This window comes from Lepidothrix coronata, unplaced genomic scaffold (assembly GCF_001604755.1).
Source record: "Lepidothrix coronata isolate B3197 unplaced genomic scaffold, Lepidothrix_coronata-1.0 Scaffold353, whole genome shotgun sequence".
Taxonomy (NCBI): Eukaryota; Metazoa; Chordata; class Aves; order Passeriformes; family Pipridae; genus Lepidothrix; species Lepidothrix coronata.
Genome location: NW_016690533.1, coordinates 193,961 through 204,639, shown reverse-complemented (window position 1 = coordinate 204,639; position 10,679 = coordinate 193,961). Strand labels below are relative to the sequence as shown.

At 39.3% G+C, this 10,679-nt stretch overlaps 1 protein-coding gene across 1 annotated transcript; it reads right to left on the bottom strand.

Annotated features, from left to right (window-relative positions):
- Window positions 1-7,538: 7,538 nt before the first annotated feature.
- On the bottom strand, window positions 7,539-10,679 carry LOC108509327 (C-C chemokine receptor type 5-like; the record flags this gene model as incomplete). Its single annotated transcript, XM_017838698.1, has 1 exon — window positions 7,539-10,679. A coding segment is annotated over one exon (831 nt), but the record flags the coding sequence as incomplete, so codon positions are not given.

The window sequence follows — 10,679 nt, the reverse complement described above, 5'->3', positions numbered from 1 at the left end:
AACTCAAAGTTTCACAACCCACAGCTGTAATTCTAGAAAAAGAGGTTTATTTCGTTACTTTATCTTTTTCTTTTAGCTAATGTCTTTGATCAAAAATAGTTTACATGAGGTTAATCTCTTTACATTTTTAATCATTACATTTCATTTATGTTTTTCTGTCCCTTAACAAAAAGTGGAGCTTTTAAATAAAGTTCATGCTTCTATTCAGAATTACCTGCACTTTCTTTGTCTTGGTCTGAGCTGCAGTCCTTATATTTTGAGAAATTTGACTGATTCTATTTTTCTTTAACCTGGCCTTCTGGCCTATGTTTTTTATTTTAATCCCTCTCGTAAGACCATGACTTAGTCTATATAGTGAATTTGACTTTTTAAAACAGCACTGTTGCTTAGTTTTTGGAATTAAGTTTCAAAAAAGCCTGATAAAATCTGATGTCATGTCACTTTCTTTCCTTGTGTCTGATTCTGGTGGTTTTCAGAGTTAGACTGAAGCTGCACCGTAAGCAGATTTTTAGATCCTTCTTGGACATCAAAGAAACCACACAGGAGGTAGGAAAGATACACAAAAAGCAAGAAGAAGATTGTGTCTTACCAGATACTTGAGAACCCCTGAGAGAGAAACCCTGAGAAGATACCCCCTCCTCCCCTTGACATCTCTTTGGAGGATTCTGGAGTATCTCATCCTATCAACCTATTGAAGGCACTAAAGGGATGTCTTTTCTGCACTCAGTTCTTAGTATCCTTAAAAGATTTTAAAATGCCAAAAGCACAGTGGAGATGTCTTTCTTTGGATGCTGCTATTCCTTAACAGAAGTCAAGGGAATCACAGTTTCTGAGTTACATCTCAGATTTTGGGAGGAGACAGTAAGAAAGCTAAAAGCTCACCCTGTTTTCCTTGTTAACCCTTCTTTGCATGAGGGATTAATCTTTATTCCATAGGACAAATAGATTAGCTGTTCCAATGAGTTCTTTAAAGGCTGGAGTCACAGGGTCAAAACTAATGACCCCGTAGGGTATTCTAAGGGTGTATTCACACTACCTTGCTCAATGGACTACACTCGACCCTCTACACAGTCAGTGGAAAGAGCTGCCTCTGAAAATGTTTCAACTACACCTAAAACAAGCTCCCAATTACTGCCAAACTTTTCTGGCAAAAAAATTCCACTTTTGTAATGAATTCCTATAATTCTCAAACAAGGTATTGTATTAAATTAATTTTTCAATGTATAATTCCTAATCAGTCTACATACAAAAATTAACAGACATTTTAATTATTTCTTTATGAAGCCTGCTTTGTTGTTTGTTGCTTGTTATATGTTATTGAACCCACTGAAGACTCTAAAACCTTTCCTAATATCACACTATAGGAACAGGGGAAACAGTTTGAAGCCTGTTGCTGGTTCTGAAACATGCTCCCATAAAACTTGACCCCCTCATTTGAACAACAACACTTAAAACTAAGGTCTGTGATAGGCTGGTCTTCAGAAATAGTCCCTTGTTCCCACAGATTGGTCGGCTTTAGTAATCTGATTTTGTTGATTATAGCTTTTTGTTCTCATGACTCAGTCTGATCAGCAGGCATAGCGGGGCATTTTATTTACTGATTCAAGGTATTGCACACCAACAGAGGGCCTCTGTCACTCAGGGATATAGCGGCTGAATAAGGGTAACGTTCTTGGCCTGCTCACCAGCTGCATCTTACAGTCAAATGAGACTCCCCAGAGTGAGTGTGCGTTGTTGGACACTTGGCAGCCCAAATACTGGGCTCACTCTGGCAGCAAGTACCTAGGCTGTGACTTTATTATCCACACCTGTGGGATAGGTACAATTAGCTCTACACCAGCAGCAGATAAGCAGGGCTGCTGGGAAACCAGATTTGATCGGGTCTTACATGTGGCTGTAGGCAAGCCCTGGCCCCTTGTGCTGTTTGTGGGGCACTGGGGTGCTGGTGGTAAGCTTTTCATCAGTGCTGTTGGGATAAGATCTTTCTTTCTCTGCTCCCCTACTCCTCTCAGGCTCTCTCCATGGGCCCCTGCAAGAGCTGGTCTCCCATCCAGTCTGAAGCTCCATCACACCAGCCTGGGACTGGCCATCTTAATGCTGTCTCACCTCCTCTTCCCTGCTGCCTTCAGATTGCCTCTGTCTAGTGTGTGTGAACACTGAGGCAGGGACAATGCAAGCAGCACATGTGTTGTTACAAGTCAGATTTTTCAGCTTTTCTCAATCCCTTGCCCAGCATCTTGTTGAAAAAGTGCACTGCTTCTTGTAGTGAGTAACAGTGGATTTTAAGAATCTTTACCTACAGGTGAACCTCATAATTTTACAAAAAAATGAAGCTATTGTTCAGTAATAAAAGTAATAATTCCGTGGATTGGTGTAGCTTTGAATTTTACCTATTATGGTTTTACATTCAGACATAAGGAGAAGTTATTTTCAGTGATGTGATACTCATTCTCTCCATAAAGACATTCTTGGAAATGGAAGTGAGTTTCGTTCCTCACCTGTGGGGCTCAAGTTGATGTACTCAGCAAATGTGCAGTCACATACGCTGTCAAATCAAACTACATTTGTCAATCTCTTCTATCTAATGACTGATTATATGATGCATCTTCACAGTAATCAGGCCATCACATTGAATTATCTGGTATCTAAGTGGTATGGCACTCCCACAAGGAGATATTGTCATTTCTGTCAGGTCTCCACCAGTACTGACATGTCTGCTAGGAACATACCAAAAGCTCATGTACCAGTGTGACACACAAATGTCATCAAGTAGATTTGTGGGTACAGAAATCTGAAAATGCAACTAACAGTTTCCATTCAATTTATTGCAAACTTGCACCATCTGAAGAAAAAAGACTTGGGGGAAAAAAAAGTCCTGGGACAGAACGACAAATGCCTTTTTTAGGTAAACACGATGTGATAGTGCACAACACTTTTTAAAAGTCTGTAACTACAGCAAAGCATATTAATCCTTTTCATTTGGAGAAGAGGTGTAATGAAGACAAGTGAACACAGACTGTGCTGTTACTTGTTCTGTTCATAACAGAATATTCAATATGTCCAAATTAGGTTAGTATTGGCATATACTTTAATTCATGAGTAACATGAAATTGTTTTGAAGAGGCTGATTAAAGACATTCCGCTAAAACTGCTTTATTGCTTAGGGTATTTATACTTATCAGCTTTTTCTTTAAGATTCTCAAGTTCTGGTGACTAAACTTTTGCTGCCACCGTAACAATCATACCCAGTCTTAGCATCTGTGAGGTGTATTCTTCTGAGGAAAACAGGGAAAAAAATACGATGTACCACACCTAAAGATTTCTATCATGGAGACTAGTGAAAAAAACCAAGCAAAACATTTTACACATAGATGTAAAGGAAGCTGGGTTACAAACAACAAGCTCTGTGAGGCATAAGCATTTCTAATTTGAATTAACACTTCTTCACATGGTTTTTTACTGGCAGGAAGGACAATGGGGTTTTTTCCCCCTACTATTCTTAGGTTCTGTGTTTGTTTCTCTCTTGTAAATCTTGCACATACATAATTGTACATTGCAGCACATATTAATCCCATTGTCATGGTATTATTTTTGTTTTGGCTTTCTCCAACCTGCTCTTACTAAACCAACTGTTTCCTCATGCAGTGAGGAGGAGGAGAATGTTGCTCCCTTCTACAATTTTTATCCAGGCTTCTGATGTATACTGCCTGTTTTTTATAGATAAGGGCTTGTCATAGTACAATAGACTTTACTTTTGGGTCACAGTTAAGCGTTTCACAAATTTTCAGCTCTCAGAATCTCGTTTTTACATAGGCCTTTAATTCTCACACTTCAGGCTTTTTTGAGTACATTTATATGACATAAATTCTAGGTCTAGAGGTTGTGTTTGGGGCTATCACAACTGTACATTGGAAATGCTCCTCATTGTACATGTAAATCCTGAACTTTTTATCAGGCAGATTAGGAAAATCACATACCAAATTTCTTCCCAGTGAATACTAGGTCACAGAAAGGATGAACGGAGTCTGTACAATGGCAAGGTATGTGCTGGTATTGAAATAAAATACCTTGAGAGGGTTGAAAATTCACTGAAATATAGTACAGGTGAAATAAAAGAACTTTTGAAAAACAGCAGAATAATCAAAGCTGCAGGAACAAAGAGCTGTGGGCCAAGAAATAAGAACAAGAGGACACTAAATCAAAATACAAAGGAAACGAAACTGTTGCTAAAGACGAAGAAGTCTGCTTGAGCTTAGTGCTTAGTCATTAACATAGTTAAGTACCCACCTATAGGCTGTGATCACTCCTTATTCACAAAAACCCCTTCTTCACAGAGCATACAGGGTAAAGTAAGCGTACACTGTATCTTTAAATGGAGTTGAGAGAATGCTAAGGCAAGGACTCCAGCTTTAAGTCGTTACCTATATGGGAAATGTAGGATTTTTATTGTTCAAAATGTATAAAAATGAGCACGTGGCATACTGAAAGTGTGCTAGCTTTGTGGATTTACCACCTAGCACCCATCTCTGTGCAGATATGAAAGAAGCAAATACCTCAACTCTGTGTGTGTGAACTGGCTTCTTGCACACCAGGTGAAAAAACCCATATTCAGGACAATACCAGGACCCAGGAACGAGAAAGTACTTTTGGGTGCCAAAGATTAGATATAGTCTGTAATTGTGCATACCTTATATTGGCAACCCTGAAAGTTATGTTCAAATGGCTCTTTTACTTCTATCCATTTGGTTTCTATTCCATTCTAAAGGTCTGGTATCAGGACAGGTTGTGTGTTTCATGTCGTAAGGATAGCATCCTACTGGCATAATCTTGTAGACAGTTCTGAAAAGCTGAGCGTCACTTGGAGGTTTGTGCAGTTTTGCATACTGACCTGTGTTTCTCATAATGCTGACCTCCTCCACCTCAGGGTTGGGGTCCCACCTTCCCGGGATCAGTCATTTCAGACTTCAAACACTCAAACCGAGATTGCTCTCTCTGTCACCAGACTTACAAACCTCTTAGCAGCTATAAAAACTTACAAAACACTTTTTTTGCCCTACCATTCCATTTTCTGAATGAAGTACAGTTCCTAATAAGCAAATGTCACCAGAATATGGGTACAAAGACATGCCTACACTCCTTTGTTTTAACCTGGTTGTTATTGATATTTTAAATGCACTAGAAATTTCCAGTTCACTTTTGTTTCCCCTGTTAGCTTAATGTTTTTTAATTACTATACTGTTGAATAATGCTTCTAAGGCCACAGTAACCACAGTAGCCACTAGGAGAAGGCCAGTAGGCATCAGCAGTTGAAATCAGCAGCAAAATTAAACTTCAAAACGTGCAGTATCTGCCTGTTGTGCTGTTTAACCTGGTCAGCATCATGTTATTCTCCTGGCACTTCCTTTGTTTCTCATTAACTGCAACAAGATATCATGTAAATTTGTCCTCATGTTCTCTGAATTTATCCCCATTATAATTTTCACTGGAAGGAGCAATATTTATTTTGGAGCTTCAGAGCTGCAAGTCTCTAATACTCACCTAAACCTTTGAATGTTCTGCTGAAAGTATTTACCTCTGGTCTTCCCATTACTTTATTATATTGATTTATTAGCCTCTGTTAGACCTAATAAAGTCATTCTTTCATTTTTTGCTGTTACTTTTTCCCATTTATCCATTTTCATTTACTCCTCTTCGCTTATATCCCATTTATGTTTATCTTATGTAAAATATGTACACGTAAGGCTACAGTTGGATTAACAAACAAGAAAGTCTTATGGCAGGAACATCCCTATGTACTGGTTGCCTATGTACTGGAAGTTTTATTATATCTATGTTCGTACATCATATACTTACTACAGACAAACTAATGGCAGTGATTATAAATCTGGTGGTTGCTTGTGAGCACTGTTCAGCACTCACCAATACCATACATGCACTTCTGCTACGTTTCCTTTTGCCCCTTAGGAAGTCTGCCTGACCACTGCCAGAGTTATCTTTTGCTGTGTGAGACATTTCTCCCTACATGTTTCTGGACGTGACAGAAGCATCTCCTAACAGGAAGGTCAGACTGTGTCCTGTTCGGTGCATAAACTAAACTGTGTGATGGGTTTCGGGGCTGTGCACATGCACCTGTCCATGGCACACAGACGTTGTTTTCATAAGCATGCTGGAAGCCCAGTCAACACATTACCCCTTCAGAAGTTCAGTTCCAAAAGTTTTGAACTTGCAGCAATTTCCACTTAGCTGTTCAACATTTGCTGTAAAGGAACAATTTACTTGTGGAGTTCACAGAGGTCTTGTCTTGAATCTGTTTGATGTTCTGATGCTGCTTGCACACTATCTGAAATGCTTGCTTTTGTTTCCTCAATATCTCACCAGAGCAGCTCAGATGCTTCACAAACACTGCAGTGGTTCTTCCTTGTGTTAGTTTCTTCTCTGCTGTAGTTACAATCGTGGCATATTTGCAAATCCTCGCCATTTTCTTAGCATACCTCTAGTTCCTCACACAGTTTCTGTACATCTGCCTGCGTCTCTAGCTCTCACATACACATTGTATCTTCATCTCAATGTTTTTTCACTGCAGACCTTGAGTTATGGAGTATTTTCCTCCGGTATGTAAAATTTCTAGAACCAAGGTAACTTGTGTTCTCTTTCATAGGGACTGTGAATCTTATTAAACCTTCCCCATGAGTAGCTCCATCCCACTGTAACCAGTCTGCTAATTTGAGGCTACCTGGCCTGTAACTATACTAGGGTGCAGCCACATCTGACCAATTAAGACTCAAAAACTGCCACAGAGCTATCTAGAGCCCTGCATACCTCAGTGCAAAGCTACAATGAAAAACCAATGAGCACATAATAACAAGCTAATCTTTAGGTTTAGTTTATTTATGTTTCTGCCAGCAAAAAACATAAAATCAAAATCAGAGAAAAACAGGAGTGGGTATAGAATTTGGCTTATCCCATGGTGGACAGATGAGGAGAGTGTGCAGGGGATATGAGGAGGTATGGATCATAGGCTGAAAAAAGGAATGGGTACAATGAAGCAGGGAGAATTACATGGTAAAGGAGCGGCATATTTTCATACTTTCATACTGAGTGCTTAAGTCCCTTACACATAGAACTTGGGAGATCAGGCACATGGCTTGGCTGGGGTCACTCTAGACAGTGCAAGAAGATCTGAAATTGGCTGCAGAAAGTCTATGGAGAATCCTGTCTTTATTCCAATATTAATAAAGTGACATCTTTTATTGCCCTTTCTTATTCCTTCTCTTTCCTTATTTATAGCACACACAACCCTCTTTCTCCAAATTTCACTCATCTAAAATCTGTGGCCACAGACATTCCCCAAAGCTATTGTAGCTCACACTTCTCAAGCTTGCTGGTGGATAAAAGGTGTATCAGCTGCAGTAGCTTCTGGGCTGGGCAAGCAGTTCTATGCTTGCTTGGTTTGAAGTGTGGTATTTTTTCCACCTCCGCTCTGAGAGCAGAACCAATGCCCTTTTGCTTACAGAAGAGAACATGGGCTGTAGAGAACATACAATTTTCCAGACACAGATTTTATTAATTTCACTGCATTAACATGAAAACAGGAAGAGACTTAATTCCAAAAAGATAATGATTTAATATAGAACACAGCAGTAGTAATATCACAGTTACAGCAGAGTTTGTATTACACTGAACTAATTTATTCTTTAATATTGAAAAGGTGCTTTTGCTTTGTTTCAGTAAGAAGTACAAAATAAAAGAAAATATTATTTCCAAGCAAGAAAGTTTACTGTGAGGGTAGATTTTGGTCTTTCATTTAGTCTGTCTATGGCTATAAACCACACAAGGTAGTGGCCAGGTAATAATAGCTGATAGGGGCCAGATAAGAACAGCTGAGAGGATAAGAGCTAACAACTAATAGAAATGTGCCTAGGCATTATAAGGCTAGAGGGGGAAGAGTATCTGCACCACCTAGATTAAGGCATGTGATACCTAAATTAAGAGGCTGTCATTTTCAGGTCCTTCTACAGCTGGACAGGTAATCTTCCTCTGAGACTATTTAAATCCTATGTCTGCTTCTGCCCCAGGCACTTCTTATTCTCTACTGAGTGCCTCACTGAGGCACTTTGAAGAGATTTGCTGTAATTTAGACATCTGCATCACATGCCCAATGTTAAGTAGTGTGGAGTCCCCTCTGGTGTCCTTACCTTGCTGGAAGTTGGTTGAACTTGCCCCTTCAGATTTCCATAAGCAAGTCCTTACATGCATGAGCAGTGCCCTTTGAAATAAATGGTGAGAAAAAGGGAAGGACAGCTCACTTGCATAAGGCGTGCTCTCCTGCACTTCCATACAGTTTGAAGTAAGAAACTATCTGCTGTGCCCCTCCTTCCTCTTCGTTGTTAGCACCATGTCCCTAGAATAGCACTTTCTTTTACAGGGAAACTCCTAATAATGGGATAAGTGTATGGCCATAGGACAACATAGGGCATAAAGGTCTTGAGTCTTCAATCACCATGCAGTTCTAATTGAGGCACCAGTTGGCTAGAGGTACTCTTCTCCTGGGAAGACAGAGCAAGTATGACTCCTCTGGAGTTGGCTGCTTTTGCAGTTCCAAGGCTACTGTCTTCCTAAAAGTGTATCCCAAGCATCAAACTTACTGTATGTGTGAAGAGCATGTTTCTCTCATACAGAAACCTTAATCCGACACACTTGTGTCATGTGTTGCCACATAAATTCTTCTTCTACACACTTGATTTATCTGTCCAGAACTAGGAAGGCCTCCTCTCAGTACTGTGTCATAGTCTCCAAAATCCTCCAGATGTTCATGATATTTTTTTCATACTGAATCTTGCATAGCAAATGCTGAGGTAATTTTCATTCTGGCCTTGTAGATCTTTGCTGAAGTGCTTTTATTGGTTAAGTTTTTTTTTCTTGGAGGGATATGATTTGTCAGAAACAAGCTCATGTTTTTTAGGCTGGCATCATTGTCTTATGCAGTTGGTGTGTACAGTTACATGAAAAATTTCACCCACAAAAATCACAATGTTGCTGATTAACAGCCCACTTTGGAAAACGTCGGTAACAGAACAGACATAATATTATATGGCAGACATAAAATTAAAAAACTAAAATCAAAATACTATAACTTAATCTGTAGTTGAGAGAATTATGTTCAAAAATGGCTACACTGTTGGTTAACTGATAAACCCTTGGGTTAAATGGTCCCAGTAAGATAAAGGTCAGTCAACTCTCCCATCAGAGGAGGGATGTTATCTTGATATAACTCATATTAATCCTTAAATTCCTTTTTCTTTAAACATCTTTTATTCACATGGGGAAAATAAGGAGTAGGAGGGAAAAAGGAAGAAAACTAAAAGCCTCTCCTTATCAAATGCTTGACCATGTTGCAGAAAGAATACAGACACTTCCAAAAGGTACTTCACTAATGTTGAATACTAAACAGGTAGATCAATCCCCAAAGCTTCCTCCCAGTGTTTATCTTACAGTGTTCACATAACAGAAATGGATCTTGTGAGATGACCTTACTCTTTGCAATATTGTATTTCCCCGAGGTAAATCTCACTGGATAGAATTTTTGTAAAGAAACAGAATCATACTATTCTGGGTACCATTCAAATCTTGATGTGCTACAGCTATGGTACTAATATTTCCTGGAGAACTCATTGATTCTCTTAGTTTAACAATGGAAAATGCTGTAATTCCAGGGAACAGTTAACCGCAAGAATTGAGGGTCATACAGTTTTCAGTAGTGGTCGACATAAAGATCTTAAATAACATCAGGCAGTCCTTAAGGCAAAGCAAGTGGTGCAACATTTACTAACTAATGTTCTGATGTAATTTTACAGTCCAGTAGAGATGTCGTGCTCTGCAGTGGATGCTGTGAACGTGGAACTGACTCTTTCTAATTTTTCCTGATAAAGACTTGGACACTTTCTGCAAAGGTGAGCTGCAACATGCTTTCGGAAAAAGGCGTGAAGATATTTCCTAAATTTTTCTCCAACAAATGCGTAGATCACAGGATTAATACAGCAGTGGATCATTGATATTGTTTCTGTCACTTGAATTGCTTTCTCCAGTTGGCCTTTGATATCACAATTTGGAGTGAAAAGTGAACCTTGAAATGTATGCAAAAAAGAAGAAATATGGAATGGTGTCCAGAAGATGAAGTAAAAGATCATGATCACAAAAATAAGTCTGACTGCCTTCTGTTTTTTTTCACTCTTAGATCTCAATAATGTTTTAAGAATTTGTGAGTAACTGAAGATCATAATGAGCATTGGAACAATAAGTCCCAGAATGTTCATCTTTAAAATAAAGAAGTACTTCCAATTTATTGTGGAATCACTTGGATAATGAGCACTGCAAGTATAACGTAAACTTTCCTTCTGAGTTTTGTGAAATACTATCCCAGGAACAGAAGCTAAAACAGCAACAGCCCAGGTGACGATGCTGGTGAGGGTGCCGTAGGCAACTGTCCTGGCCTTTAAAGCAAACACCGCGTGCACTATGGCCAGGTACCTGTCCAGGGTCAACAGGATTATGAAAAAGATGCCACTGTAGAAGCCAAGGAGGTAGACACCTGAGAGAATTCGACACAGCGCCTCCCCAAAAATCCAGTCGTGAACTGCGTAATAAGCCCAAAAAGGGAGAGAAAATACAAACAGCAGATC